This window comes from Phymastichus coffea, unplaced genomic scaffold, assembly GCF_024137745.1.
Source record: "Phymastichus coffea isolate CEN01 unplaced genomic scaffold, Cenicafe_Pcof_1.1 PCOF00156, whole genome shotgun sequence".
Taxonomy (NCBI): domain Eukaryota; kingdom Metazoa; phylum Arthropoda; class Insecta; order Hymenoptera; family Eulophidae; genus Phymastichus; species Phymastichus coffea.
The window spans coordinates 261,340-287,863 of NW_026706967.1; the positions used below are offsets into that span (position 1 = coordinate 261,340).

General features: G+C 30.9%; 4 protein-coding genes across 10 annotated transcripts; 2 read left to right on the forward strand and 2 right to left on the reverse strand.

Moving 5' to 3' along the window:
• The first annotated feature begins 131 nt into the window (after positions 1-131).
• LOC131672704 (uncharacterized) lies at positions 132-5,864 on the forward strand. 3 transcript variants are annotated; one of them, XM_058950105.1, is made up of 12 exons: positions 157-471; positions 553-640; positions 735-1,905; positions 1,975-2,223; positions 2,306-2,611; positions 2,697-3,115; positions 3,199-3,361; positions 3,435-3,595; positions 3,667-3,874; positions 3,943-4,268; positions 4,328-4,898; positions 5,162-5,864. In XM_058950105.1, exons 2-12 carry the CDS (start codon positions 566-568, stop codon positions 5,548-5,550), a joined length of 4,038 nt encoding a protein of 1,345 aa, XP_058806088.1. In that variant the 5' UTR covers positions 157-471; positions 553-565; the 3' UTR covers positions 5,551-5,864. The 3 variants fall into 3 exon arrangements, with proteins under 3 accessions (XP_058806087.1, XP_058806088.1, XP_058806086.1); XM_058950104.1 differs by having other exon boundaries at positions 132-471; positions 735-2,223; positions 3,943-4,244; positions 4,328-4,922; positions 5,180-5,864; XM_058950103.1 differs by having other exon boundaries at positions 735-2,223.
• A 1,407-nt stretch (positions 5,865-7,271) lies between these two features.
• LOC131672705 (F-box only protein 6-like) lies at positions 7,272-9,251 on the reverse strand. Of its 2 annotated transcripts, XM_058950107.1 has the most exons (5): positions 9,116-9,251; positions 8,790-8,876; positions 8,099-8,717; positions 7,864-8,007; positions 7,272-7,774 (listed from the first exon to the last, which is right to left on the reverse strand). In XM_058950107.1, exons 3-5 carry the CDS (start codon positions 8,681-8,683, stop codon positions 7,505-7,507), a joined length of 999 nt encoding a protein of 332 aa, XP_058806090.1. In that variant the 5' UTR covers positions 8,684-8,717; positions 8,790-8,876; positions 9,116-9,251; the 3' UTR covers positions 7,272-7,504. The 2 variants fall into 2 exon arrangements, with proteins under 2 accessions (XP_058806090.1, XP_058806089.1); XM_058950106.1 differs by lacking the exon at positions 9,116-9,251 and adding an exon at positions 8,987-9,033 and having other exon boundaries at positions 8,099-8,876.
• LOC131672706 (F-box only protein 44-like) lies at positions 9,000-11,096 on the forward strand. Of its 2 annotated transcripts, XM_058950108.1 has the most exons (6): positions 9,001-9,035; positions 9,558-9,592; positions 9,671-10,255; positions 10,340-10,492; positions 10,564-10,865; positions 10,943-11,096. In XM_058950108.1, exons 2-5 carry the CDS (start codon positions 9,578-9,580, stop codon positions 10,705-10,707), a joined length of 897 nt encoding a protein of 298 aa, XP_058806091.1. In that variant the 5' UTR covers positions 9,001-9,035; positions 9,558-9,577; the 3' UTR covers positions 10,708-10,865; positions 10,943-11,096. The 2 variants fall into 2 exon arrangements, with proteins under 2 accessions (XP_058806093.1, XP_058806091.1); XM_058950110.1 differs by lacking the exon at positions 9,558-9,592 and having other exon boundaries at positions 9,000-9,035; positions 9,798-10,255.
• A 1,010-nt stretch (positions 11,097-12,106) lies between these two features.
• LOC131672703 (HEAT repeat-containing protein 5B) lies at positions 12,107-25,427 on the reverse strand. Of its 3 annotated transcripts, XM_058950098.1 has the most exons (34): positions 25,126-25,427; positions 24,032-24,191; positions 23,723-23,934; positions 23,344-23,491; positions 23,151-23,261; positions 22,883-23,066; positions 22,643-22,803; positions 22,320-22,569; positions 22,095-22,238; positions 21,769-22,019; positions 21,585-21,696; positions 21,254-21,506; positions 20,976-21,085; positions 20,737-20,900; positions 20,582-20,614; positions 20,218-20,292; positions 19,872-20,147; positions 19,512-19,793; positions 19,257-19,446; positions 19,012-19,181; positions 18,617-18,938; positions 18,287-18,550; positions 18,025-18,206; positions 17,709-17,954; positions 17,175-17,628; positions 16,936-17,098; positions 16,744-16,859; positions 16,387-16,671; positions 16,062-16,298; positions 15,832-15,983; positions 15,545-15,758; positions 15,448-15,462; positions 14,833-14,978; positions 12,107-14,756 (listed from the first exon to the last, which is right to left on the reverse strand). In XM_058950098.1, exons 2-34 carry the CDS (start codon positions 24,158-24,160, stop codon positions 14,577-14,579), a joined length of 6,231 nt encoding a protein of 2,076 aa, XP_058806081.1. In that variant the 5' UTR covers positions 24,161-24,191; positions 25,126-25,427; the 3' UTR covers positions 12,107-14,576. The 3 variants fall into 3 exon arrangements, with proteins under 3 accessions (XP_058806081.1, XP_058806085.1, XP_058806084.1); XM_058950102.1 differs by lacking the exon at positions 20,582-20,614; XM_058950101.1 differs by lacking the exon at positions 15,448-15,462.
• Between the last annotated feature and the right edge of the window lie 1,097 nt (positions 25,428-26,524).

Genomic DNA, 26,524 nt, shown 5'->3' on the forward strand with positions numbered 1-26,524 from the left:
ATGTATGTATATACGTATATGTAGGGATAGATAGTGGGGTTCGGCAGGAGAAAGAGAGAGAGAGACGAAAGATCGCCGAGGCATTGTGACTCCCGCTTCTTTCACCAGATGTCGCACAACCTGTGTCATGTGACCGAAATCATCATAGTCTCAGCGACACCGTCATTTTTAAATATTCAGACGTTACGAGCTCAGAATTCTATAGAGATAGTGCATATGCGAATTTTAAATAAACCGTTATAAGAGAATTTATAATGAGCAGTATAATTAAATTTAACAACAGTTAAAACATATGTGAGATAGCTTTACAATTTTTATTGAAAATGCAGGCGTTGAGATACCTGTTTTGATACATAAACGTGTAGCATGTCATAAATAAGTCAAGACACGTTAAGAAGAGGAAATTTTTCTCCATCTCTGCATCGTATTATAGATAATTGTTTATTTTTTAGAACAAGTGTATTTTACTTTGTCAGTTATTTTCTGCAAAAAAAAAAATAGTTAAGTTTTTTGATAAAAAAAATAACGTTAATGTATCTTTGCTTTTCGTAGAAAAATAGCTAATATGTCATCAGAATATCAAACATGGATAAGACATATTCAAGTGTTGAATTTCAACAGTGTTTTAAATAGTTTACAGGTACGCAAATTTTTTTCACATTACAATTTACTATCTTTAACTTTGCATTGAAGTTGAAAATAGAATAATAAAAATATTTTTAATATTTTTTCAGAATTTGGTAATTTGCAAAAACAACGATGAAAGTAACAAATATCTATTCAAGATACTTTTACATTTGGCCCACAGTGCAGATAAATGTAAGAAACAACAGCTATCCAAAGAAATTGAAATATTCAAAATTACTAAAATAATTTGTGAGAATCTATCGATTGTATCTGACAAGGATAAGTTTTATAGCGCAATCTATTTTATTATTCAATACCTTTTAAGCAAACAATATTTCGAAGAAGCCAAAATTATATCCAGTTATTTATTCCCTGGAAAAATATTAAGTGCCAATAATTCTTACAAGACTAAAGAATATTATCAGATTGTTACGTTATGGCAAGTAGAGTTATTTAAGAAGTTAGACTTAATAACAACAAATAATAATTCTGAAAAAGCGATTCTAAATGATGAGTTTCTCTTTTGTTTAAAGTTTCTCCTTCAAATCTTAGATTATTGTGATGAAAATGTTTGCTACACTTTTAAAATTGCAGAGTCATTTATAAAAAAGTTAATCAATATTCCAATGTTAATAGCCTTTCCTAGTGTGCTACAAATATTCCAACATTTGTCAAATTACTTTACAGAGTTAAAAAAATATCCACTTATCAATGCTTATCATTATATCATTTTCATGTTTGGTCAAATATTTTTGAAAAGGAATGATTGCATTAATAATTCAGATAATTTGAGCTATTTTCGCCAAATTGATATCTTATTCATAGAACCATTTAAAAGCTCTCCAGAAATATACCATTGCTACAAAATTTTTAGAGAATTTACAATCAACCTATTCGAAACCAATTATATGTCAAAAGATATTGGTAAAATAAGGATTAAAAAGTGTTTTGATAGTTTTGAAGCTGTATTGCAGAAATATGGAAAAGATAATAAATCCTTGACAGAGACTCTTATGGCTGTAGCAAATAGCTTTGAAACTTTATTTGGCAATTTAGAAGGTTTAGTAGCAAAACAATTAATGGATGTCAATATAACGTATGATGATATAGTATACATAGGTGATTTTGTAAAAAAAGTTTACAGTATATTGAGAAATCGCAAACTTCCAGTTAACTATTCATGTGCATCCTGCTCTGATCCTAATGCTTGTAAAGTGAAAACAGACATGTACAAAGCATCAATTACAACTTTTACATACCTGAGAGTTATCAGTAGATGTAATAAAACTTCTATCAGTGAAAAAATGTTCTTATTAGCTAAAGATTTATTGGATGAAATGGTTTCAGTATTTAATGAGCTGGAACAAATTGGCTGCAAATATTCTGTAGCTCTGTGGAACTTATGTGGAAAGATGATTTTCAATATTGGACTTATAACTGAATCGAAGTATCCAGAAGAGCTAGAAAATCTATATAAAGTGCTATGCAAACAAATTGTTTGTTTTGATGGATTAGATAGCAAAATTAGTAGTTTTGGATTGCAATATCCAGTTAGCACAGCACTAACTCGATTATGCAATTCCTATTTCAATAGAGGTAAGATTACAACTTATTAAATTAATTTAATAAAGTTAAACAAATTTCAATTTACAATCGAAAAATATCATTCACATTTTAGAAATATATAGAAAAGCCATGTTTTACACAGCTTATAATGCCCTTGTTAGTATCAATGAGAGTAAAAAAAAGAAAGCATGTGACATGTGGGCCACTATAAAGCTGAAAAACATAGATTCTGTAGAAATACAGGAGCTGACTATGATAAAATGTTTGAAAACAGATGCAGATATAATTAAAGAACTTGGTATTACAGTGAACATCCATCAATACAACTTAGCAGATTTATGTTTGAGAGAGCTCAAGTCATTGTTCCCAGTTCAGAGTAATATAATAATAGCGATGAAAAAAACTTTGGAAGAATTAGGTAATAATTAATTTAAATAATGTCAATTTTTATGGTACTCAGTCTGTTGTAAAAACTATTTAATATATTAACTTTTGTTTTACAGAGTCTGTAGAAAACAGTTTGTATTATGGCCAAGGCGTTCTTTTATTATCCTTCCATGCGTTGCAATTCGAAAAAAGAGAAATAATTTCGGATTATATTTTAAAAGCCATTGTAAAGCTGACAAATTCAAAGTCAAAATCATTCAGCTCTCAATGCATACTTGCCAACTTGAATTTCTTTAGAGTTCTGGAAAAATTGTATGTTAGGAAACAAGCCATTACTGAACAAATAGAAGATGCCAATTTTACTGTCAAGGCTTTTCAAACATTCAAGAGTAAACAAGAAAATGAAGAAGACTCGGAAGAAAAAGATGAAATTGTACCAACTTATGGTGGAATTAATATTGAAGAGGACAATAGGTGTGCAAATGAATTAAGAGAAGTTTTGAGTATATGGGACAGTTGTTTCCAAAAAAATCTTGTAAGTAAAATCACAAATTTTTTACATTATATAAAAATTCGTAATTATTCGAGAGAACTTATAAATTTTATATGAATTTTTAGAGTTCAGTAGTAAATGATTGGGAGCCTAAGTTTACTTTGGAAACTATCATGATATGCGGAGAGTACTGTAGACTATATAAGTTCAATGATGTTGAAGAAAAAACGTGGAGATTGGCTTATAAACTGGCCACAGCATTGCAAGACTTTACAACCTGTGTATATGGTACAAATATTTTTACTTGATAACATTTACACAAAATCCTAGAAATGTTAACGAATTATTATTTGATTTGCAGTAACTAGTCGATGTTTATCTTTAAGATGCATTAATGATAAGTGGATTTCTGATGCTGAGAAGCAAGTTGAAAAGCTAAAACATTCCACGAAAATTCCTGATACCGATTCGGTAACTTTATTTTGGTTGAGCTTAGCAGATTTCTATCTGGATTGCAAAAAGGCAACTAATCTATTATTAATTACGTGAAAATGAAAAATTCAACATATTGTTAATAAAGTACTCTTTTTTAGATTAAAGAAGCAAAACAGCTGTTAAAAAAAGTCAAAGTAATGCCGAATTTTGATATTCTTGGGAACTATAAGTTATACATCTATTACGTGGACATTCAATTCCGCAACTTCTACATTCTCAATGAAAAAGCTAGTCAAGAAGATTACTCTAATCTACTAGTTCAAGCTCACTATTTACTGATAAGTTTGCATGATATAATAGCTATAGGTAATACTTCAATTTTTACTTAGTGTATTTTTAAAACTAGATTGTATCATGCCCAACAACATTTTCAGATCCACGGCGATTCTGGACTGTTAGGAATCTATTATTTGTATGCGAGCAGCTGTTTGAAGTGAATATTAACATTATCATCCCTATGGTTAGTCTTTTGTCATTCCGCGAGATAACTGCACACATGACTTTCGGACTGACACTCGCGCAAAAATACGGTTTTACCCTCAGGATAGCACAATATTTGAAGTATTTTTGTTACATCGACCTTCTTCGATTACACGCGGAAAATTGCGAGACGCGTCTGCAGGATCTCGAGCATATTCTTTGTTTGGAAAATTTCAAAAAATCAATGAATACTAAAGTCGTACAAAAGTTGAATGCAAAGGTAAGATACATTTTTTAAATTATTGAATTTTTACCAAAATCTTTATTTTTATCAAATAGTTCGCAAATATGAAGATCGACCCTAAAATAAGCAACACAGTGACATTTCGCGAAGCTGTTCACGATCCCGTAAGTTTATCAAAAAATAGCGCCTCGCCAGAACTGAAGAAAAAGCTCTTCACTCTGCCAGAGTTTCTACGTCATACACCTCACTGTCAATGTTTTATCTGTAATAATATCAATTACCAATATCTTTCGTTCTCTTGTGTACATATCCGCGCGCAGTTGTACAGTTTGCTTAAGTACAAGCGAGAAGCGGAACAATATTTCCATGGAGCTTTCAAGATTAAATCGAACATTAACGAAAGAGATTTGGATACGCATAGACAGTATAAAAGTTACAAGTGGTGTCGACATCAGAATATCATCGTCGATTTTATTTGGTATTTGTTGGACTTTTCTTTGTATATCGTTGACTTTGAGCCGGAGGATAAAGACGATGCTCTTGCTTTGATTGAAGAAGCTCTTAATGTTGCTTCGCAAAACGATTTGGATAAACATTGTATCACTGTATATGCGACTGAACTTTACTATCAGCACTTTGTTTACAATCTTCCACAGGATAAGCTATGTAAGTACACAATAATTGAAAATTATTATAGAGTTTTTGTCGCTACCAATAAAAAAATAGATTATTTGTTTAGCTATAAGTGTTATTAGCTATAAATATTATTGAACGTTTAAAAGTTATCGATTATGATTTAAATTTAATTTAATTTTTAATTTAAATGATTTAGCAAAAAACAATTTTTTTTCTAACTAATTACATAATTTTAATTAGGATTATTTATTTTTAATTTAAATAAAATGAAACTCAGTGTAAAATTCTTCCAGTTTCAACCATTTACGTACCAACCGACATACCAATCACCATAACGAACCAACCATCAACTGGATGTGTTACACCAAAACAGCACATAGAGAAGACTGCTCGTAATCCTCGTCGTCGCAAGACTCCACCAGCCGTTCCCATAGTCAATATCGTAGACTTGAGTGACGAAGAAAACGATATTGGTAACTCATTATTGCCAAAATCTCCACCGATCATCCAGCCAACCAAAACTCGTACTAGAGCACGCAATGTTCGCAGAAAAATTCTCGTAGATGAAGTTGACGATAAAGAAGAGACTTCAAAACTAACGAGGACAAGGAGCATGAAAAGTAAAGAGAAAGAGGAAGAAACGAAACCTACAAGAAGTAGAAGTATGAGGCTGAAAAATTAGATGGATCACTCGAATAATTAGAGAAGTGATTCATTGTGATACTAATAGATGCAAACGTGTGATAAAAGAGCTTCATGAAAGAAGGGTTTTATAAGGATTATTTATTCAGATATTTTTTGTAGTTTACGTTTCAAAATCTGTGAATAAGCGTTGATTTTGAAATGTTATTAATGGAAATACTTTTTAATTGCATAATTTTTTTATTCATATGTGTTATTTGTCAAATGAAATATTTGATGCGTACATACAATTCTATACAATAATGATTCTATCGAACTGTTTTGTAAATTACTTTTTGAATAAACATTTATATGATAAAGCAAATTTTTAATTTCTTACTAATTTATTTTTTATGTAAGAATAACAGTTATATACAATGTTTGACAGGCAAACGATAGTAAAGTTCAATAGATTAAAGCAAAAAATAAAAAATTTTACTTTAAAAGATAATAAAGAGCTTTTCATTTACAAATTATTGCAGGCTGCCTGATAAAGTATAATATTATAATTTCATATTAGCTCAAATAACATATTTAAATAAAAAAAAATTGTTACTGAAGTACTATCGATTTTTATGATGACTGAGCAAGTTGTATTAAAGCAAGTGCAGCGATGAGTCTTTTTTTATCTTCGTGAACAGTTTTTGCAATATTTTGTTTGCTAAGTAAGGTTGGCGAAAGTCTGATTTTGTCCTTAATAATTTTCCGACTTCTTGAGTACTGCTTCAAGGCACCCTAATATACAACAATTAAAAATCTTGATTTGACTTTCATGATGAAAATTATTTATGAAATTCTCACGTTAGCTCCAGTAACTTGCAAGCATGAGCTTTTTTCACTTGTACAATCGTCCGAACCAGATTTGTCTTGAATTCTTAAATTGATGCCATTTTCGAGCGTTTCATCGTCGATTATTGTACAATCATCGCTATGGTCTGAAATTCCGTTTGTTTGCGAAATGTTGAGGAAATTTGCTGAGGCTGCATATGTATGATCAAGTCGATGATGATTGCCGTACGTATTTTGTTGTTTGGTTTTTTTATTGTGACGAAGTTTCGTAAAAGTTCTGTGACGATTTGCCCATGTATTTTTACATTTTCCTAGTTGAAATATTATTTACGTGAATGTAAACTATTCTAAGTTTACGAAATATTTAACGTCTAATAAAATCTGAACGAAATATAGTTTTAAAATTTAAGATTTTCACATCACTGAAAAAATTGAAATAGTTAGATAAAATATTTTTAGTTTCATTGTAAATGTATTTTTAATAAATATATTTACTTATATCTAGTCACTATTAGAGAATAATTCAAAGGTTAAGTAATTAACAAACCATTTGATTTAACTTTCAGAGTATTTTTGTCTTTTGACGAAGAACACTGATTAGAAAAAGTATAGCCTTTGCAACTCGTGGCAATTTGCATACTTAATAACATCATCAATTTCAAATTAACTTAATAAGTTTCATCAGGCATATTTTGAAATTTCGTGTGATATACGTGAGACCATACTATTATTTACATGTGAAATTATCCGTAAGTAATTTGTTTATTATTCAATTCGAAAAGTCACGCTTTAAAATTAAGTTTTAAGATGGCTACGTACGTTCAAAATTTTTCAAACTATATATTAAACGCACACATCCGACTTTTTTATTATTTATCTAATTTAAAAAATGAAACTTAAGGATAATTAATAAAACACCTATATTAAGCACATTTTTAAACTCGTTTATTTTTATAAACTTTCAGTAATTGTGAAACATTCGAAGACGACAATTTAGCTAAAAATATAATAATTTATTTTTTTTAACAAAAATAGTGTTGTACATTTTAATTATAGTAGTATTTAATGATAAGCATATTTCAAAATATTATTAAAGCTTAATCATAGTATTATATCGTAACTTCATCTTATATATATCATACATCGATATTTATGTACAAATCACATCATTCCTCAGAGTCATATTCTTCTTCAGAGTAAGACCATTCTTCTCGTATAAAATTTGGTTCCTCTGATAAATAATATGGTTCTGGTGAAACAGTTTCTTCTTGTGAGATAGATACTTCATGATGCATACTATCTGGAATTTCCAATATAATGCAAGCTCTTGCCATTTTACTACCATAGTGACCAGCCCAATATTGTCTATCTTGACCACCATGGCAAAATTTAATTTTTCTCAATCCTTTTCCATAATTTCTAAACTCATATTCATACTGCAAAAAAAAAAAATATTAACTGCCAAGTAAAATGTTAGTTAAATAAATAATTCATTACAACAAAAATCAATAAAATATCTACTGACCTTGAACCATTGATTTTGATCTTCATCTCTCATTGTTCTTGAATAATTATAATGTTTCAAAACCACATTATCATCTGACATAAGTTCAGTTGTGCATACATATACAGCAGAACAATCCCATCTGCTACTAAACCACTCGCTTACCTGCAATACACCAACACAATCATATTACAATTGTTATTATTCCAAATTTTTTATAAAATTCAGAATCCATAATATATTTACAAATCTTTACTTTTATAGGTGGTTGCCAGTTATCTAATAAGTATTCAGATAAGCCTTCCTTTACCAAATCAATAACTTGTTGTTTCCAGCATTTACCATAGGATGTGACAAAGCAGCAATTTGTTCCATTGAAAACAGGATCATCTGGCAATGCTATGACACCAGAAGGTGGACTTTCGACTGTCCAGCCATCACCACCATCACTTATAATTGTCCAGTTTCGATCTGAACTTAAATTTTTTTGTCCTGAATGATTTCTAATTAGATTTCTGTGAAATGGTTTTTTATGACAGATCAAGTAATAAGTTGTCCAAGGAGTATCTTCATCTAGTGGTAGTGTATGACTTAATATTAATTCAGCTTTTTTACGCCAAACATAATTTTTCATAAAAAGATTCCACTGTTTACATACTAATTGACAGCTGATCAATGTTTTGTAATCAACATAATAAGACAGTAAATCTAACAATAACTCCTCTGGAATGTAATGTTTCTCATTGAATATGTATCCATTGTTAGAAGTTTCATCATATGGCACTCTTTCTTCTTTGATTGCCAGTGACATATTTTTGAATTTATCACTAAGTTGTCCCATTTAGTATATCAGATTTGTTGAGCAGTAATTTAACCTTGAATTTTACGTATTCACGTTAGATTTCCATACATTCTATTCTATTTGGCACCAATTTTCTCACTCTTACTTGTTAATTGTTATGAATTGGGTTTTAAACAAGGTGCTGATTGTATCAATCTTATTAATATACTTGTTTTTACGGAACTGGCAGCTTCTGAAAATAAATGGCAGAAGTGACTAAAACTAGTTTACATTATATAGACACCTATATAGAGATATCTAGTAAAGAGTATCCCTAGTCAATGCAGTAATCGTACGACTCACTCATAATGAAACATTAAAAAGCACGTTAAAATGTTATCTACGAAAACACGTATGTACATAACAATGTTCAAGTGGTTTAAATATAGCAGTGACACTATAAGCTTAATATATATTTGTATATGTACGTACATGTGCTCAACAGCTGGAACAGCAATTTAAAAATAATCATTCGATCCGTACATTTGAATTTTTTGACTAAACGCAATCTAATGATTTTTTAATACGCCAGTTCCATTGATTTTTGAATGGCGCATTGAAATACGCCAGTAAACCGCAATCGCATTATTCCAAGTGGTGTTATATCAAATTTATTTGACATAACTATACTACTGAGATACTATTATTTTCACAACTCGAGTATTGTCTGCTACGTAAACATCACAAAACGCGCGCGACAAATATCCAGCCTCCATGCCGTGCCACCGTATGGTACGACAGTTCTTTACGGTAGCGTATAGCGTCTATCGCTGCTACTGCCGCCGCGGCGTCCTTTTTTCATTCATTCTGTTTTTGTTTTTCATAAATGTTTATGTCTGCGTAATTTCCCCTAATTGTTTGTAAATTCCAATAGCAAAATTTTTAGCGTGAAAAATGATAAAAGCAAAGGTAATAACCGGCTATCACACTGGCTTTTTTTGCGTTCTTGAAATATTTATGTTGTTTTATATTTCAACATTTTTTCAGAAAAAATTACGTGTAAATTTTGCTGTTGAACAAGACGACGATTGGTCCGATGAAGAAAAATATAATAAAACAACTTACAATAATTTAAGCAATAATGGATCATTTATTGCAAATTGCGGCATTCCAGATGAGTTGCTACTGAAAATACTTTGCAATGTTGATCATAAGACATTATTGGGTTGCCAATTAGTCTGCAAGCATTGGAATTTTCTCATCAAAGACTATGTTTGGCAGAAAAAATCAGAGCTTATGCTTCGAAAGTCATTGGTTCTTGACCAGCAGACACCTTGGACAATACATTACTTTATTTGTGATCACAAACCTTTTTATAAAAATTTGATAAAAAATCATTCTGGAGAAAATGGACCTAATAAACATTGGGATATAATAGAAAATGGTGGTAACGGTTGGAGTGTAGAACATCCTCCTCAAGGAGTGAGAGCTTTACCAAAAGATCCAGTATTCGAAGACAAATATAATTGTTTTGTAGCATCTTTTGGGAAGTGCTGGAAAGAACAAGTTATAAACTTAGTAAAAGAAGGTTTCAGTGAATATATGATAGATCATCTACAACCGACGATACAGGTATCATTTACATCAACCCATTTTTTATATCATCAACTTTTCATGTAGATAAATTAAACAATTCATATTTTATTTGATTGATAGGTGAGTGAATGGTTTTGTAGTCGTCCAAACATTCCTGCTCAATATGAATGTACAATCAAATTACTTAGAGAACAAAAATCAGATAGAACAGCAATAGAAACATTAAATTACAACAAAATAATAGAAGGAGAACAAATGAATCATTGGTTCAAGGTAAAAACATATTCTATTATAGATTGTTTATAAATTAGATAACTTCCAAATAATAATGTGTATGATTTTAGTTTTCTCATGAATTTAAAAACTACGGAAAAGGATTGAGAAAGATTAAATTTGGACATGGTGGTCAAGATAGATCTTATGTTGTTGGAGATAATTATGGAACAAAAATGGCTGGAGCTTGTATTAAACTGAAAATAAGAAGTTGATTCAAGCTGTGAAAACTTCATATTCCTTTCAGAAAAATCAGTATAAATTAAAATTCAAACTTCCATTGCCAAAAATCATACTGAGTTTTCCAATGATGAACAATTCAAGAGTATGTACCTTTGCAGCAATTGGATGCAGTAAAAATAATATGGTTAAAGTAAGTTTATTCTTTTTAATTTATATTTTTATTGCAGTTTGATTATCTGTACTTTAACATCGTTTTTCAAATTCTAGATAAAAATGCTGCAGGAGTGTATAGTTTATTTTATATACTGAAAAAAACTTTGTGTGATTACATTCCCGTATATAATTTATCCAACTACACTTATCGATTTTGTACATCCATATAAAAGGTGATTTTTGTATAATAAAATAAAAAATGAAAATAAAAAATAAAAATTACAGAAAAAATAATTTAGGTGTTTCTTTTAGGTCTATTATTATTTGTTCTATTTATATTTATATTTCTTTTCTATAAATATTTTATAAATACCTTAAAATAGAATATAAATAAATAGTAATTCGACTTTTATAAAATAATAATAATAATAATAATAATAGAATTACATTTATAGTATTGCATATTTATGTATGAGGTGATTTTTATGCTGTCATATTCAAATCGCTTTACATACTAATTGTTACCTCCTTAGATAGACGCTTGTTTTCGTAAGCGTTTACCTTTTTTACAGAAAATTAAAAGAGATGAAAAAACCATTAAAATTAATCGAATGAAATTCAAGTATTGTTGTTGTGAAGAGTGAAAATTTTGAATTTTGCAGAAAAGCCAAAGCTTTTATAGTTTTTGGCTTATTTTCCTCACGGAAAACATACGTGAATGGATCTGTAGATGTTCTGTGGAACTAGGGAGGGATAACTTACAAGGCAATATTTGATGACGGTGGAACGAAGAGGGCCTCCAGGGGGCCTATTCTGAAAAAAAATTTTAGCACATGTCATAAGCATTTATCACATCTAAAGTGATTAATTCTGTGGTAAACTGAAGTGACAAACTGATTTACCACAAAATTTTTTTTCAGAATAGGCCCCCAGGGGCTCTAAGTCTGCAGCTAATCAAAATACTTGTTGATTATTCCTTGAACGTTCGTATTGAGTATATTCAATTATTGACTCGAATTTTCTCAACAGTATTTTAAAAATTATTTGCGAATTTGAGATAGATGAGCACATGCAGGAATTTTTTTAGTATTTTATAAAAAGTTGTAATTATATTGCTATTATAAAATAAATTTGATTGTGATAGTACGCAATCTACACATAATTACTTCTGAATAATATTTCATTACTATAATTTTCTATTTTTACAATTCACTAATTTTCTTAATTCATACTAAAAAAAGTTATTTCAATAAAACTCATATTTTCATTTTTTACATCTCTTTATTTTCTTATACAATACAAAATAATGAAATAAATTAAATAATCTAGTTATATTTCAATTAAAAAATCACAATTTTCTTATAATCTCACTCAAATTTAATTATAATCAACTAATTTTTATTACATTATTTCATAAAAACTGGCTTTAGTATTATTAAGGGCCTCCTATCGTTCCATAGATATACAAACCAATCTAAATTAATGGTCGACTTTGCTCCGTACATAGTAGATAGTTTTTATTGATCAAAGTACTGTGAATCAATTTGGATCATCCGATTTATTAATTTATTCACAAATTAACGTTTAAAAATGTTGATTTAGAAATAATATTTTTTAGGTTTGGAGATTTGTTTACGTAACTTGATAAATGATAAATGACAGCTCAGTATTATTGTTGAAACATCATATTCAAATATTTATTTTTAAAGAAACTAATAAACTAGATGATCTAAACTTGATTCATAATACTTCAATCCGAAAAAACTGTGGACTTTTCTTGATTTCTCTTTTCCTGTTGCGAATACTACTCGCGGTTATATCTTGGAGCAAAGTCGACCCATTAATTTACATTGGTTTGTACTTATCTATGAAAGTGTAGGGCTCTTACTTTTATTAACAGAATACTTCAATTATTGATTGGCGTTAATTTGCTGAATACATATTAAAAAATTGAATTTTACGAAAGAAAAAATTATAATTTGTAGATACACTACTTTCTTTACATCACTTTCACTGGTGAAGCTAATATTTGTTCGTTTATTAACATAGAATTTTTTTTTTTTAATTTAATTCGAGATTTTTCGCTAGAGAAATATTTTATCACTTTTGAAAACTGTTATATAAAAAATTTAAATAGAACTGATCAACATCTAGCTGCATGCAAGTAATTTTTAACGTATGAGTTAAGGCAATTATTATAAAATAAGTGATTAATCAGGCTAAAAATATTTCTGATCTAAAATTTTTCTTATGAATAGGATCGAATATTTAATTGTTAGTCTATTCTGTTATAATTTTTATAAACTACAATTGCTGTATTCTTAAATTGTAACATCACACTAACTTGCATTGCGCTAATCGTAGATTATACAATGTTTTACATCGATTATTGAGACCTTCAGATGTACCAACGTTATAAATTTTAATTTGTTGTTTAAAGAATGAAGATACACGTTGAAAAACTTCTTTTCTGCATGTAGATCTATTATTATTATTGTTGTTGTTGTTGTTGCTATTGTTATTTTGGAATACTCTTATTACATAATGTTGAAAAAACTTTACGAAAAAAATAGTTTAGTATAGTGCATTCTATACTATATCTATTTTTTTAATTACAAATAATATATTTTTACTTGAATAACATCACTTTCAGTTACTCTAAGCATTATTATATTTCATAATTTTTAATCTCGATAGTCTTTAATGTCTTATAATTATCAAATAAACTTTAAAAGTATATAATTACAAATTAGTTTATAAATATTTGAATTCGCCAAAGTCAATATATTTGAACGGATCCTTTTATATTTTTAGATAAATAAGATGAAAAGAAAAACATTGTACTTTTTAATAACAGTTTTATGGTTTTAAAAAAAAAATAATTGAACATGTACAGTGTAATATGCTACCAACTATACATATATTACATACGCAATTTTCAGGTTAATTGTGTAAAATATGCGAGGATAGTGATGAAATCGAATTATTAATAATTAATTATAAATACTTAATGAAATATAATTTACAAGATTTCTTAAAAACTAAAGTCGGCAAGATTGATTTCAATTTTCATAAAAGCTTTTCCGTAAATTATTCATGGCACATAATTAATCATAAACAACCAAGTATGTCTCTCTTAAAATATAAATCTATTTTGTGCAGTATTTTACAATTATAAAAATATACATATCAAGTTAGTTTTTTTCCAACTTAATAATAAATAAATTACATTAAATATGATAAAATTGATGTCATATGAATTCTTCACAGTCAAAAATGAATAAAAAATACGTGTTCTAAATTGTGCTTCAGTAAATAGCCTCTTTAAGGTTTTCAAGTCAACACATTTTCATTAATGACTTTGATCTATCATTAGTATAGTATGAAATGGGTATACACGTAATCAATCAACGATATTCATTATAAATTTTTCTCTCGTCTGATAACAAAACTTTAAACGGTCTTATATATTTATATACTGTTACGACTCCTCGTTTCAGTTGACTGTTTGTAAAAAGATTGTCGATGAAAAAATTATAAAAGATTTCTGATATAGATACGGGATAATGAATATCGTGTTTCATTAAACTATTTTGAAAAAACTATAAATCATATAAACTTTAAGTACATGTGTACTAACATGTTTATTTGGAATTTAGAAATATAGTTTATATCCATTAGTACCTATATCCATATACTTGAAAATCCGATGATTTAAAAAAATATCTTGTTTTTTTAATAAACGCATCTAATTAAAATTTGAAAAATCTGTTTTGAGAGTTATGGATGGGGCAGGTACTTTGAGTGGAGGCTTTGTTGACTCAGGTATTTTCGTTTGTCTCTGAGCTTGTTGATGATGACTAAGTCGCACTGCATTTTCCAACTTTGTTTTCAACTCTGTTGATTGGGACATTAAAGTCTTGAATTCCTAAAATTAATAAAATAAGAACATCGGAATCTCATTTGAATTTTAAAAGTAGAAAAAATCAATAAAGATATCATACTTGGGGATATTTCGGTCCTATTTTATTTAACCGTTGGAAGCTGTGTTGATGAAGACTGATTTGATATTTTGTGCCGTGTTGAAGTGTCTCTCCTTCTAATAAATAGTTAATTAGAATTGGAACCAATAAAGTCAGCATTTGTATTCCTAAAATAAGGACGGAGTTAATACAGCAATAGATAGTGAATGTGTCATCAAAAATGTGATAACTTGAATAGGTGAGTAACATTCAATTTAATTAAGATGGTGGGAAAAATCGCGTGCGCAAAATTATTATATAAAAACTCATTTCTAAGAAAATATCAGGAAAGCTGTACATTGGCAATACAAAATATACATATTGTAACATTGCAATAATAATAAAAATTTTAAGCTGACTGGACATTCTATGTTTATTATTTAATCTGCTGCAGCATATAATAATTTAAATTGTTTATAAGTATGTGATGTAGAATTGTCCATTTTATGAAAAATATTTAAAAAGCAATATTAAGATTCAAAAATAGAAACGTGCATAATTATTGTATGTACAAACATATTATAAGAACAATTTTAACACAAATCAGTCACACAAAAAGTGAACTGCAACACGTTTACTTCGTCTCATTTTTTTTACCTTGCAATAAATCTCCTGATAGCATGAAACATTATGAAATGAGTTGCGTTTTATGATTTTTTTTTGGTATTTATTTATATTAAAATAAAGTACTTACGTTGAGTAGGTTCAGCCAATGCAATAAGACTTTCAATCGTTGTTATGCATTCTAAAGTGTATTGCAATTCCGAATCATCTTTTACTTGTTTACTTTGATCAGTGTATAAATATTCTACAATTCGAGGTGCAAGAGCATGAATGTATGGTGTGCTTATGCTACGTTCTTGATGAATAAATATGGTTCTCAAAGTTTGTATACATTTGATTCTTATCTAAAAATTATAATAAATTTATATAAAACATTCTAATTCTTAGTAGCATAAGTTCAAATTTTCGTTTGCTTACATGAATATTATCTGATTGAATAGCATGTCTAAAATGATTAATACAGGGGAATTGTAAGTTTGGAGGGCTGACTACTTCTGGTAAAGCATGGAGTACAAACACTGCAATTCCCAATATCATAGCCACTTCATCCATTTTAGTTTCATCATTACCTGCAAAATTCCACAGTATTTATTATTTTACAATTCAGCAACTATTATTTACCTCATAATACCAATTAAGTAATGTACCTGATTTAGCAAGATCAATAATTTTGGCAAGTGCACTCTGTAAATGCGTTGTCCATTGGTCTTGACTTCTTGGATCTCTAGAATATTTGTTGGTGGCAAAATTTTTCAAACAATGTAATGCAGCATGAATGGACGTTTCCTTTCCAGTTTTAACAATATTATTTTCGGACTGGACAGCGGTTTCTCTCACCACACCGGTTGTCAAATATAAGAGTGTCGGCAATATTGAAACTGAACCTTCAGATTGTTAAGTCATAGTAATACATTGAATGTTAGTGGAAAAATTCCAATATTTTCTGTACGCTTTTGATACGTAATAACTTACCGGTAGGAGAGCAAAGTGTTGGTAGTATTTCCATAACTGTCAAAGTAGTTGCAATAAGTTTGCCGCTTTCTTCTGTCGGCAAGTAACTACGTTGACTTAGAATTGCTGTTGCTCCTCCAGGATTTGGATTTAACACTGGAATTTGGCGGACCAAAAGACATAAACATACTTCTAATACTGCAAAAACTAAAGATTTTCCTGGCACTAGTTCTCCTGATTGTTCTCCTTCGCCTAGCAAATCTACTTCAGGTACGTCTTTAGTTTCATCGTCATCTGATGTTAATTCTGAATATCATAAAATAAATGATGAGATAAAAAACTTGCTAATTTATAAAAGAAAGAACAAATTTGATTTACCATTTATTTTAGCTTTCTTCCTATCTATCAAATCCTCTTGACTAGCTTTTATTATTTGTTTTAATACTTCCATTACCATAATCTGGATGGAATACTGTTCTTTAGTTAGTAAAAGTCTATAATATATAAAATAATAATTTTTCTTATAAAATGGAATCAACAATTTAGTCTACTATTGTAAATATTATTTACCTATGCAAAACATTACAAAGTTCAACAGGCAAAGAACGGTTGATCATGAGAACTTTTCTTGCCCAACTTGAGTCAAGTAATGTATATAATGCGCTTAAACAAGTTTCAATATTTTGTGTAGATTCAGAAGAGCGTGTACTGCATAAAGCTTCCATACAAATGCCTATTAAATATATAATGAGACATAATCAATATGAAACTTAGTAAATTTGCATAATAGCACATTATATATTATTTACCAAATAGTAAATGGAAACGGTCTTTGTTAGAATCAGTCTTGGGTGAGTGATTGTTATTAGTTCCGTCAAAATTTAGATTAGAAGTTTCATTCAACTCAAAGCCTTTTACATTCAGCCAAAGTGTAGCAGCATATAAAATTGGAGCCCATGAATTTGCGTAGTACGGACGCGCAGATTCCATCGTATCTGTAGTATAAAAAGCTCCACCATCGTGAGGTAGTTGACTTGAAAATTCCGGAGGGAGAGAAAGCAAGGCGTGATCTCTCAAAGCAGCAAGCCAATATTGGCTCAAACTCGGAAGTTCAGGTTGTACTAAACTTAATAAGCTTTCACTTTGGAATTCAAATTCACCAAATCCTTCTTCATCTTCTTCATTAATTGTACAATTTACACGGTTGCTGGAATCTCTGTTATCCAATGCTGCTCCATTGTTTATCATTGCAACGATATAAACCTAAAATCAACAAGTTACACGATTACTATTTATTCAAACTCGAGCATATATATTTAAAAGTGATAAAATTAATTACATACCTCCGCCCAAGCTTTCAAAATCGCTAATCTTTCAAGGGTGGACAGACTTTCGTTGTACACTTGCAGACGAGTATGCCCTTCTCTTAATTTTTCTAAAGACGAAACTAATAATTGATGGACTCTTCTTAAATCGTTAAGATCTCTCGCAACGCCACTGCCAATCCATGCACTACAAGCTTCGCAAGCAGCCGCTGTTACATGTGGCGACGTTTCGGCTGAAAATGCAGGCCTCAATGCTGCTCCAACCTGTAATCAAAATGTTTTTTCAGTTATAATAAAAATTAATTGAAGCGGTGTTGAAGAACCGATAACATACTTGGGCCTGAAATTGTTCGAGTAATAAATGTCCGGGAAATTCAGGTTCTGGAACTTTAGCAAACTTATCAATGATCTCTTGTAGAGTTTTCAAGCCTTCGAGACGCAAGGGATCACAATCGCTTGTTGCTGCCATAAATGCCATTCGGACTAAATCCGATAAATGTAAAACAAGGAAATCTCCTGCAAATGGATTTTAAATATTAACAAAAACACACTTCTTGACAGTAAAATTACAATCTACTACGTAATACGAGACTTACCTTTGCTTTTGAAATTCTGCATTTCCTTGGCTAAAGTTAAATCAAAGTGAATCTGCTTATCATTAGCGCAAGCAGTGATAATGCGACGCACACATTGAGCAGCAAAAACTCTAGTTGGCCAACGAGGAGAAACCGTTTGACGTTGTTTCGATTCGTCAGCGTGGAATTCAGCTTGATCGTCGTCACCTTCTGTATCCGCATTTTCATTATCAGCTGATAGTTCGTCAGGATTAGTATTTGTAGCATCTTCTAGGGTACTTGATTCTATAACAATAAACATTGAATTGAATAATAACCTAATTTTTCATTTATATCATTCAAATAACATACCGGATGCAACCGTAAGTACATCCTTGCACAAAGACAGCCATGGCGACAGATTACCAGCGGCTAAAATCTGGAGCATACTCGTCAATGTGTCATGAATTTCTTTGATCAGTTGACTGTCGGTCTCCGTGTCGAGCATACTAAAGAGAACTCCAGGAAGTCCGGTTTCCGTTATTACAAGTCCCTCTACTACATTAGTGTCCCTATTTTCATTAGCAAGTGTCATAGCATGCTCACAGACTTCTTTTGCCTCACGTTGAGCTAATTGACGAAGACACGAGATTGCTGCTTTTCGCAAGAGCAAGTGATTACTTGATAATGTGCGCTACAAAATAACCCAACATTTTGTATTCAACAAATGTTCCAGAGAGTAATAATTAAAAATCACCTTGACTTACACATAATGTAGGAACCAAAGAAGAAAGATTAACGTGACGTGGAGCAAATAGATGAAGTTGCTGAAGACATCCAGTAGCTTCAGCTTGAACTAGAGAATCTTGGTGATCTTGCATAATGGCACACGCGCATAAGAACGATGATCTAGCCATGCATATTGATGAAGTGTTTCCTTTAATTTGAATTAAATATTGCTCATCAATGTACTGATAAAATTAATATCGATTGAGAATTCTATTTGAATCACCTTGAAGTTCCGGACCTATGACAGTGATTAAAGCAGACAAAACTTTGCCGATGCATTGATGGACATCGATATAAGAATGTGGCACGTTTAATAGGAGAGTTAATGCTAATGAAAGAGTCGGTTCTACGTAGCCTCGGAACATTGGTCCACCAGAGTCTGCTATTAAAGCTAATGCATGAAGTGCCCATACCTAAACAAAGAAAAAACATCAGTATCTTTCTATCGAGGAATGTTATTAATAAGCAATAAACTGACTTGTACAACGGGCGAGGAATTATCTTGTGCTAAAGCAAGCAAAATGCTAACACTTGTGTTGAGATGTTGACTAGAACCCATGCCACCGACGTATTTGTGGAGACATCCTAATGCTAAAGAATGACCTGTTCGACTAACGACGTCGCGAGCTGATTTTAAGCGATCGAAACTCGTCTGTGCCATTTCGGCGGTAAATTTTGCGTCGGATACCACTTGTGCCATGCGACCAACTGCTTCGCCTGCTGCCCATCGTAGAATGGCGTTGCTACTTACTAAAGCACTCTGTAAAAATAAATTGATTACTAATGTATTAGTATTTTGAAAAATACCTTTAATGATAGCACATTTAGAAATACTTACAATAATAAGATTAGTTGCAGATTTTTTCACGTCTTCCTGACCGAATCCGGTCTTCGCCTCATTGAGTCCTTTTAAACCGCTGAGCAATGCCGTAAAGACGTTCATTTGAATAGCCTCTTGCCGTCCCGATTTAGCGTGTTTTATGCACTCGCTAAAGTGATCGAGCATTTGTAACCGATGCTTGTTCGCCACTCGTGGAAATATCTGACCGAATAGCGAAACAGACATGTCAATTACCGCTACGCCAAGTGGAAGTGGACCTGGTAACGACTCATCCTGAAAACAAAATGAAATGGTAACGGCGCTATTCAAAGATTGCAACCTAAAATAAATAAATATATCTTACTGATGGTATTGGACGATAAAGACAACAAGAATTGTGTTCCAAAGCTCCCGAACCAGCTGCACTGTTTGGCTGTAACTAAAATAGTGATTTGGTTATAGAAATATGTGATCATACAATTAAAAATTTATAAAAATAAATAATAACGTGTACTGTAATTGTAGCAAAATGAAGTATGCGTTAATATTAAAAGTAAAATAATGCAAAGTACAACTAAATATTATACTACATTCTATGTGAATATAATAACAAAAACAAAGCATAAAATTTGTTTCAAAATTAATTACGATTGAAATAAGATATTATTTGAGGAAAGAAATAAAAACTACGATTATACATTATTTTCTTTGCAAACCACATCACTCACATGCTCCACGTCAGCTCTTCTGTTAGGTTCCATCTAAATACCAATTAATTGTTTTAATAATTTCAAAATCGATAGTCAACATTTACGACAGATTTTTTTAGTTACTAAATTTGTTGTTTTTTACGAGCTGGAAAAATTTATAGATTCTAATTTACCTGATCTTCTATGGTCCTATGGTCAGTTTCTTGAAGCCATGTTCCAAGAATAACCGAATCATTTGCATGACAAACAGTCCTCAATAAAGAAGTAGTTGTATTGCCAGAGTTATCAGCCAGTGTGAATTCGGATACCAACATTCTCAGCAAATGAGTGTATGAAACTGCAGAAAAACATTTTTTAGTGTTGAGAAAAACAATTAATAAGATCAAAAGTAAGCATGAAAATAAAAATATACCTTCAAATGTTTGAGGCGGAAGGAGTAAAAGTGTTTCATACAATCTCAAACGAACCATAGCTGCTGGAGCCTTCAATTGTTGACCATAACATTTCAGTACAGTATTTAAGCTGGAGAACATGAAAATTTTAATTTTTAAACAAATTATATAAATCTTGACTTTAAAAGATTATATAAAAAAACAATTCGTCTCAAAAACTTCAAAGAAATTTTAGAAAACAAACCACACTTAAAAACTCTAAATGACAAAAGAATAATTAATACGCTTAATGACGTACTTGGACAACATAGCAAGAGCCGACTCAATAGGTGTAAGGAGTCTGCGCGTGATGTCGTCATTTACTAATTCAGGACAGTGTAGAAGGAAGCTATGCATAGCTGACAAAGCGCCAGCGCGTCCTTCCAAAGTCACTTGCCACGTGAATGCATCTCCGCGTGCTTTTTCACTTTCTAATTCTTTATTCGATCGTGGGAATGAATTTCTCCACAGCAACAACATCCTTGGTAGAAGTCCTTTTACAACGGCAGTTCCTAAAGACCAATGATGAAGAACGATTATTGTAATATTTACATAAATGGTTGCGAGATTGATGAATGATTCATATTTACCTAAAGTCATAATTGCTCCAATGAGAAGCCATCCAGCATGAGTTCTATTTAATGACAAGCGACTATTCTGACTGGCACTTCGTAATAATTCTTCAGCTGTATTAAATATTATCTGGAAACACATATCAAAAATTAATAAATGATACATTTCCGTCTACCATAAAAAATTTCATAAAGAACTTACTTTTCCTTTTGTATGCGGGACACCGAGAGGTGATAATCTAACACTACCTAAAACTGCAGCTAATGCGCTACTATATCCTGTGATGGCTTCGGATGAGGTCCTCATGTTTTCAATACTTTCGACGCATCTGTCGATTAAAGGTGTAATTTGACTAGGTACAGCTACACAAATACATCTCAAGCACCAAGCTGCTGCAAGCCTTGCTGCCTGGCATGGATGAACCAAAACAGCCATTGTAGTTTCTACTAGATCTATAACATTGAAATTATAATTAATTATATTTTACTACTTTTAGATTTTTTTAATATATTATAAGAACTAATTACTTAGAGACTGGTCGTTGAGGAGATTAGACGCTGTAGTCCCTAAACCAAGAATTAAATTTCCCATTTCTTGCAAAGCACAAACTAATAAGTGCTGACTAAATATCGTTTCTTGATTGCAATCTTTTGCATTTTCCGGACTAAAATCTAGAAAGAAACCAATAAAGTATTTTTATTATCCATTTCAGAGTATAAATATTATAGTTGACAGTTAATGCTGTATCTCACCAATAGAATTCATTTGTTTCAAAATAACGTGTGCAATTTCTTTGCACGCAGCAGCTTGAGCTCCTTCTCCAAGTAATTTTCCGATAGTTCCTCTCAGCATGAAATTAATACACTTTCTTGAGTAAACGGCATCAACGTGCGAGCTTGCAGCTTTTGGATTAGCTACCAAGTCAAGTACGTGTGCTACAAGTGTACTAACATTGCGCTCGAGCCATGTGCTACCCAACATTTGTACAAAAACTACATATGCCTAGAAGTAATTGGTTATAATGAATTGAAAAATTTCTTCAAGGAGAAAAACTGCATATGAAAAGCCAACTTACGTGCGTAACACCAACCCTGACTTCTCTATTGACTCCAGAGCTTCCTTTAATTATTTCACCAGTTCCCTTTAAAAATCCCACACCACCTCGAAGAAATCCTGACATCAAAATGTTTAAAACTTCCTCGAGAGATATTTGCTTGGCATTTTTACTTTGAGTAGCTGAAAATAACAGGGTCACATGAATATCAATCAATGCCATTGATTATGATGGTAATCACATTTTGCTTTCCATACTTACAAGGAAGATTCTGACCTTTTGGAGCTGGCATTTGAGTCATTGCAACAAGTGTGCCTAATAATTTAGCTACTGCGCATCGTACTTCGTAATTTGACCCTTCGAATGCACGGAAACACAAAGTCGAGACATTTTCAATTTCTGTCGTATATAAAAATGGTGCGTGATGTAGCATTTCCAAAAGACACTAAAAGGAAAATTTTGTTGTAAAATTTAGGAATTAAAGATATTTAATGTTTCAACTGATTTCAATGAAAGAAAAAACATTTACCTTAGCAGCAGCACATCTCACAGCCATGACTCGATCAGTCAAACAATGCCTGCAAACTTTGTATATTTCTTTGTGAACATTAGTAACTGCAGATCCCATACCAGCACAGACCTAAAAATAAAAAATGTCAATGTCAGCATTAATCTCCATCAAAAAATATTTAACTTAAAAAACATTTAAGTTATTTGTTTACCTTCTCTAAGGTGTGCATAATTTCAATACGAGTTTGAGATTCCGCAGAGCGTAAAGATTTGATTAGAATTTGAACTGTTTCCTCATATGAACGGCCCATCATTCTCCCTAACTTTTCATACATACAGCCAACACAGCATATTGCAGCACTATAAAATAAAGTCCCCAATCAAAGTAGTTTAGATTATAGAGTATCAAATTACAAATGATTCAATAAGATGAAATGATAAATATCCAAAGAAATCGTGTAATCAAATATAAGTAAGGCATATAATTTGAAATTGAGTAATGTATCTGGTCTCAGATATTCACAAACATAGGTGATGATGTGTAATCTATCCATGCTATTATTACATAGTACATAAATGAATAATACTAACAGTTTTGTAGGAAGAAAGCTTGGTGAGTCATCCTTGTTCCTTAAAATATCATTGCACTTGTTAACTGTGTCAAACAGCAGAAATGTATCACCAACACTGAATAAAGTTGCCAAACACCGAGCTATTAAACGACGTGTGGGTGGTCCTGGAGCACCTTGCATATGCCTTGTCAATTGTTCTACCAATTTTTGCTGACATCCCTTAATGTCATTCTACAAAATCAGAAATTACTTTTAGTACTATTCTTATACTTGATTATACTGATATCTAGTAGAATTTAAATATCATAAGATATCTTAACAAAATTACCTTTTGAGCAGCAATTAAAACTTTATCTAAAAATCTAAGCCATTCAAAGACAAAAACTGGACGTTTTGCTTCAGGAATTTGATTAAGTGCATCCTCATTGAGGGTCAAACTGTGACTCAACTCCATCATTGTAACTGCCTATTCCACTAATGATTTTTCTCTTGAAAATTAAAACATGCATATGTAGATAACATCCAATAAAAGTCTCTACTTTTTTTAAAAACTTCATTAAAAAAATTTCTATAGTTTACAAAATATTATACCAATTCCTTTATATAGAAATGGAAATACCCAAAATTATACAGAGATAATTTTAAGACATTGATGATAGCATGTTGACATGAAAAAGATCACGGATAATTATCTTACCCCACATATTGCATTTATACTTGAATTATTATCTTTGAAAACTTTGAACTGTTGGAATTTTTAATTTTCAATAAATTATAATTGCACATTAATCAGAAAAAGTGATGTAATAAGTCGATTAACATGTATTATCCATGGAAAAATTACTTTGGAATTTGACAGGTTATTCAAATTTTTCAATAGAAACATAATACTTTTATAGCTTTCTATAAATCTAATACAAAACATAACAAAAAAACACTGTAATTAATATTTTGTTTTGAAGCCCTACAGTAGTTTAACATTTAACCATAGTTGCCAGTGAAAAGAATATAAGCTACATTGATAACTCTCCAGAAACAATATACATTTGCAATGTAAGCAAAAAGGAGAAGCTAAACAATGAATCACTTACACGATGCTCTTTAATTGAAATAGAGCGAATTTCCATCATACGAACATTTTGTAAAGTATTTTAATCAAACACACGCTGGATCATATTTATACGGAGCCATTAGAAATCGTCTATTTGTGGTAATAATAAATAAAAAAATGCAATAATTTCATCTGGTCAAAGTGGATTTCTTGCTGTATCGCAAAATCGCTTAATTTTGTGAAAAAAAACTCGTTGAAAATAAATCACACAAGAGCGCGTCTGTGTGACCTACTAATTTACTATCGTCCTATTAATATCCTCATATAAAGAATAATCATTATTATCACGCATACTTTTTGTATGTACAAACCTGCTACAAACGAAAAAAATAAGGGGCGATCGATGTGTGCTTTTAAAAATTACTCGTTTGTTGCTTCTTCATCATCGTCGTTCGTAGAATCATCAGTGACCAGGTCGATTTTTAGAAAAGGACACACTGCACATTTTGTTGTCGTATCTTTGATATATATCTCATGCGAAGTACGAAGAATAGGATTGGACATACGTGGCTAAAAAGAGCCGAGGATTCGCAAGAAGGAATTTCGGCCCAAATATGTCACTACGCGAGAGTTTGCTCTGCTACGTGTTGGTGGTGGGTCAACGAGCATGAGCGCAACTGCTGCCTCACACACACTCGATGACGAGAAATAGGGAGGATGGAAAAGCTACGGATGAGATATATTTAATGTATATATATGATGCCCACGCTCAGTCGGTGCACATATATATACCAAAGATAGTAGAGATCAAGTCGATCTAGATTTTCACTGACGGCGACAGGTGGGGCTAGTAGACAAACGAGTGGCGACATCTAACGGATAATTATCGATCTGTTTCGTTCTTTCGTAATTTTCGTACAGAATAATAATGTAGTGTGGTGGCTGTTGTTGCTTGTTGCCGTTTACAAGAAGCTTAATTTCTCTTATGCAATTCATTGATAATATCAATCAGAATTTTCGTTCACAAAATTTACGTACAAGTTTCTTCCTCCTCGATAACTATTTTCATTTTGCTTAATTACATTCTACAATTTAGTTTAATAACAATTAATGTTTCTATAAATATATCAAACGGTAATTATTCATTACAATTTTGTATTGAAAACAATTCTTTCAACATTTTAGCCCTCGTTTTAAGATTTCAAAATACGTTTAAAAATTTTATTATAGCTATATTCAGATGATCACTGATACAAACTGACCACTATTTAATCTTAAAAATACTTAAAAATGCTACATTAACATTCTTACAAAACGTTACATAGGCAGACAATAAACCGAACAATTTAAACTTGCTAGAAAAAAGTTAGATATACTTCTATAGGCTTCGTATTTACATGCCGTAAATAATAAATTAAAGAACGTATTCATTTAAGGCGCAAAGGGATTTTTATGAAGTTATGGATCGATCGATAATTGATTCTAGTAATGTAATATTACAATTTTGAAATGAAAAAGTACATAATAATTATGCTTTTTTACTACAAAGGATGTCTATTATTAGCAAAAAGTATAAAAATGGATAAGTTAAGAATTTTTTTATGTAATCGCAAGCTCGTCAAAGTTTTATTGAATGCTTGCCAACAAACTCAACTTTTAACCTTTAATTTCATTGTCATTTATTATGTATATTCAGTGATTATCACACACCTTATGTGATTGGTTAGTGTGGTATAATTAGATACGAAGGTCTATTTAATAAAATTCTTA

Coding starts and splice junctions, on each gene's coding strand:
- LOC131672704 (XM_058950103.1), top strand. CDS start 566: ATGTCATCAGAATATCAAACATGGATAAGACATATTCAAGTGTTGAAT. Junction 2,612..2,696: donor AAAAACTTTGGAAGAATTAG/GTAATAATTAAT, acceptor TTTGTTTTACAG/AGTCTGTAGAAAACAGTTTG. Junction 3,362..3,434: donor CTTTACAACCTGTGTATATG/GTACAAATATTT, acceptor TTTGATTTGCAG/TAACTAGTCGATGTTTATCT.
- LOC131672705 (XM_058950107.1), bottom strand. CDS start 8,683: ATGGGACAACTTAGTGATAAATTCAAAAATATGTCACTGGCAATCAAA. Junction 8,008..8,098: donor ACTGGCAACCACCTATAAAA/GTAAAGATTTGT, acceptor GGTGTATTGCAG/GTAAGCGAGTGGTTTAGTAG. Junction 7,775..7,863: donor ATCAAAATCAATGGTTCAAG/GTCAGTAGATAT, acceptor TTTTTTTTGCAG/TATGAATATGAGTTTAGAAA.
- LOC131672706 (XM_058950108.1), top strand. Junction 10,256..10,339: donor ATCTACAACCGACGATACAG/GTATCATTTACA, acceptor TTTGATTGATAG/GTGAGTGAATGGTTTTGTAG. Junction 10,493..10,563: donor AAATGAATCATTGGTTCAAG/GTAAAAACATAT, acceptor GTATGATTTTAG/TTTTCTCATGAATTTAAAAA.
- LOC131672703 (XM_058950098.1), bottom strand. CDS start 24,160: ATGATGGAGTTGAGTCACAGTTTGACCCTCAATGAGGATGCACTTAAT. Junction 23,492..23,722: donor AGCTTTCTTCCTACAAAACT/GTTAGTATTATT, acceptor TTTATTTTATAG/TGCTGCAATATGCTGTGTTG. Junction 20,901..20,975: donor TCCGCCTCAAACATTTGAAG/GTATATTTTTAT, acceptor GTTTTTCTGCAG/TTTCATACACTCATTTGCTG.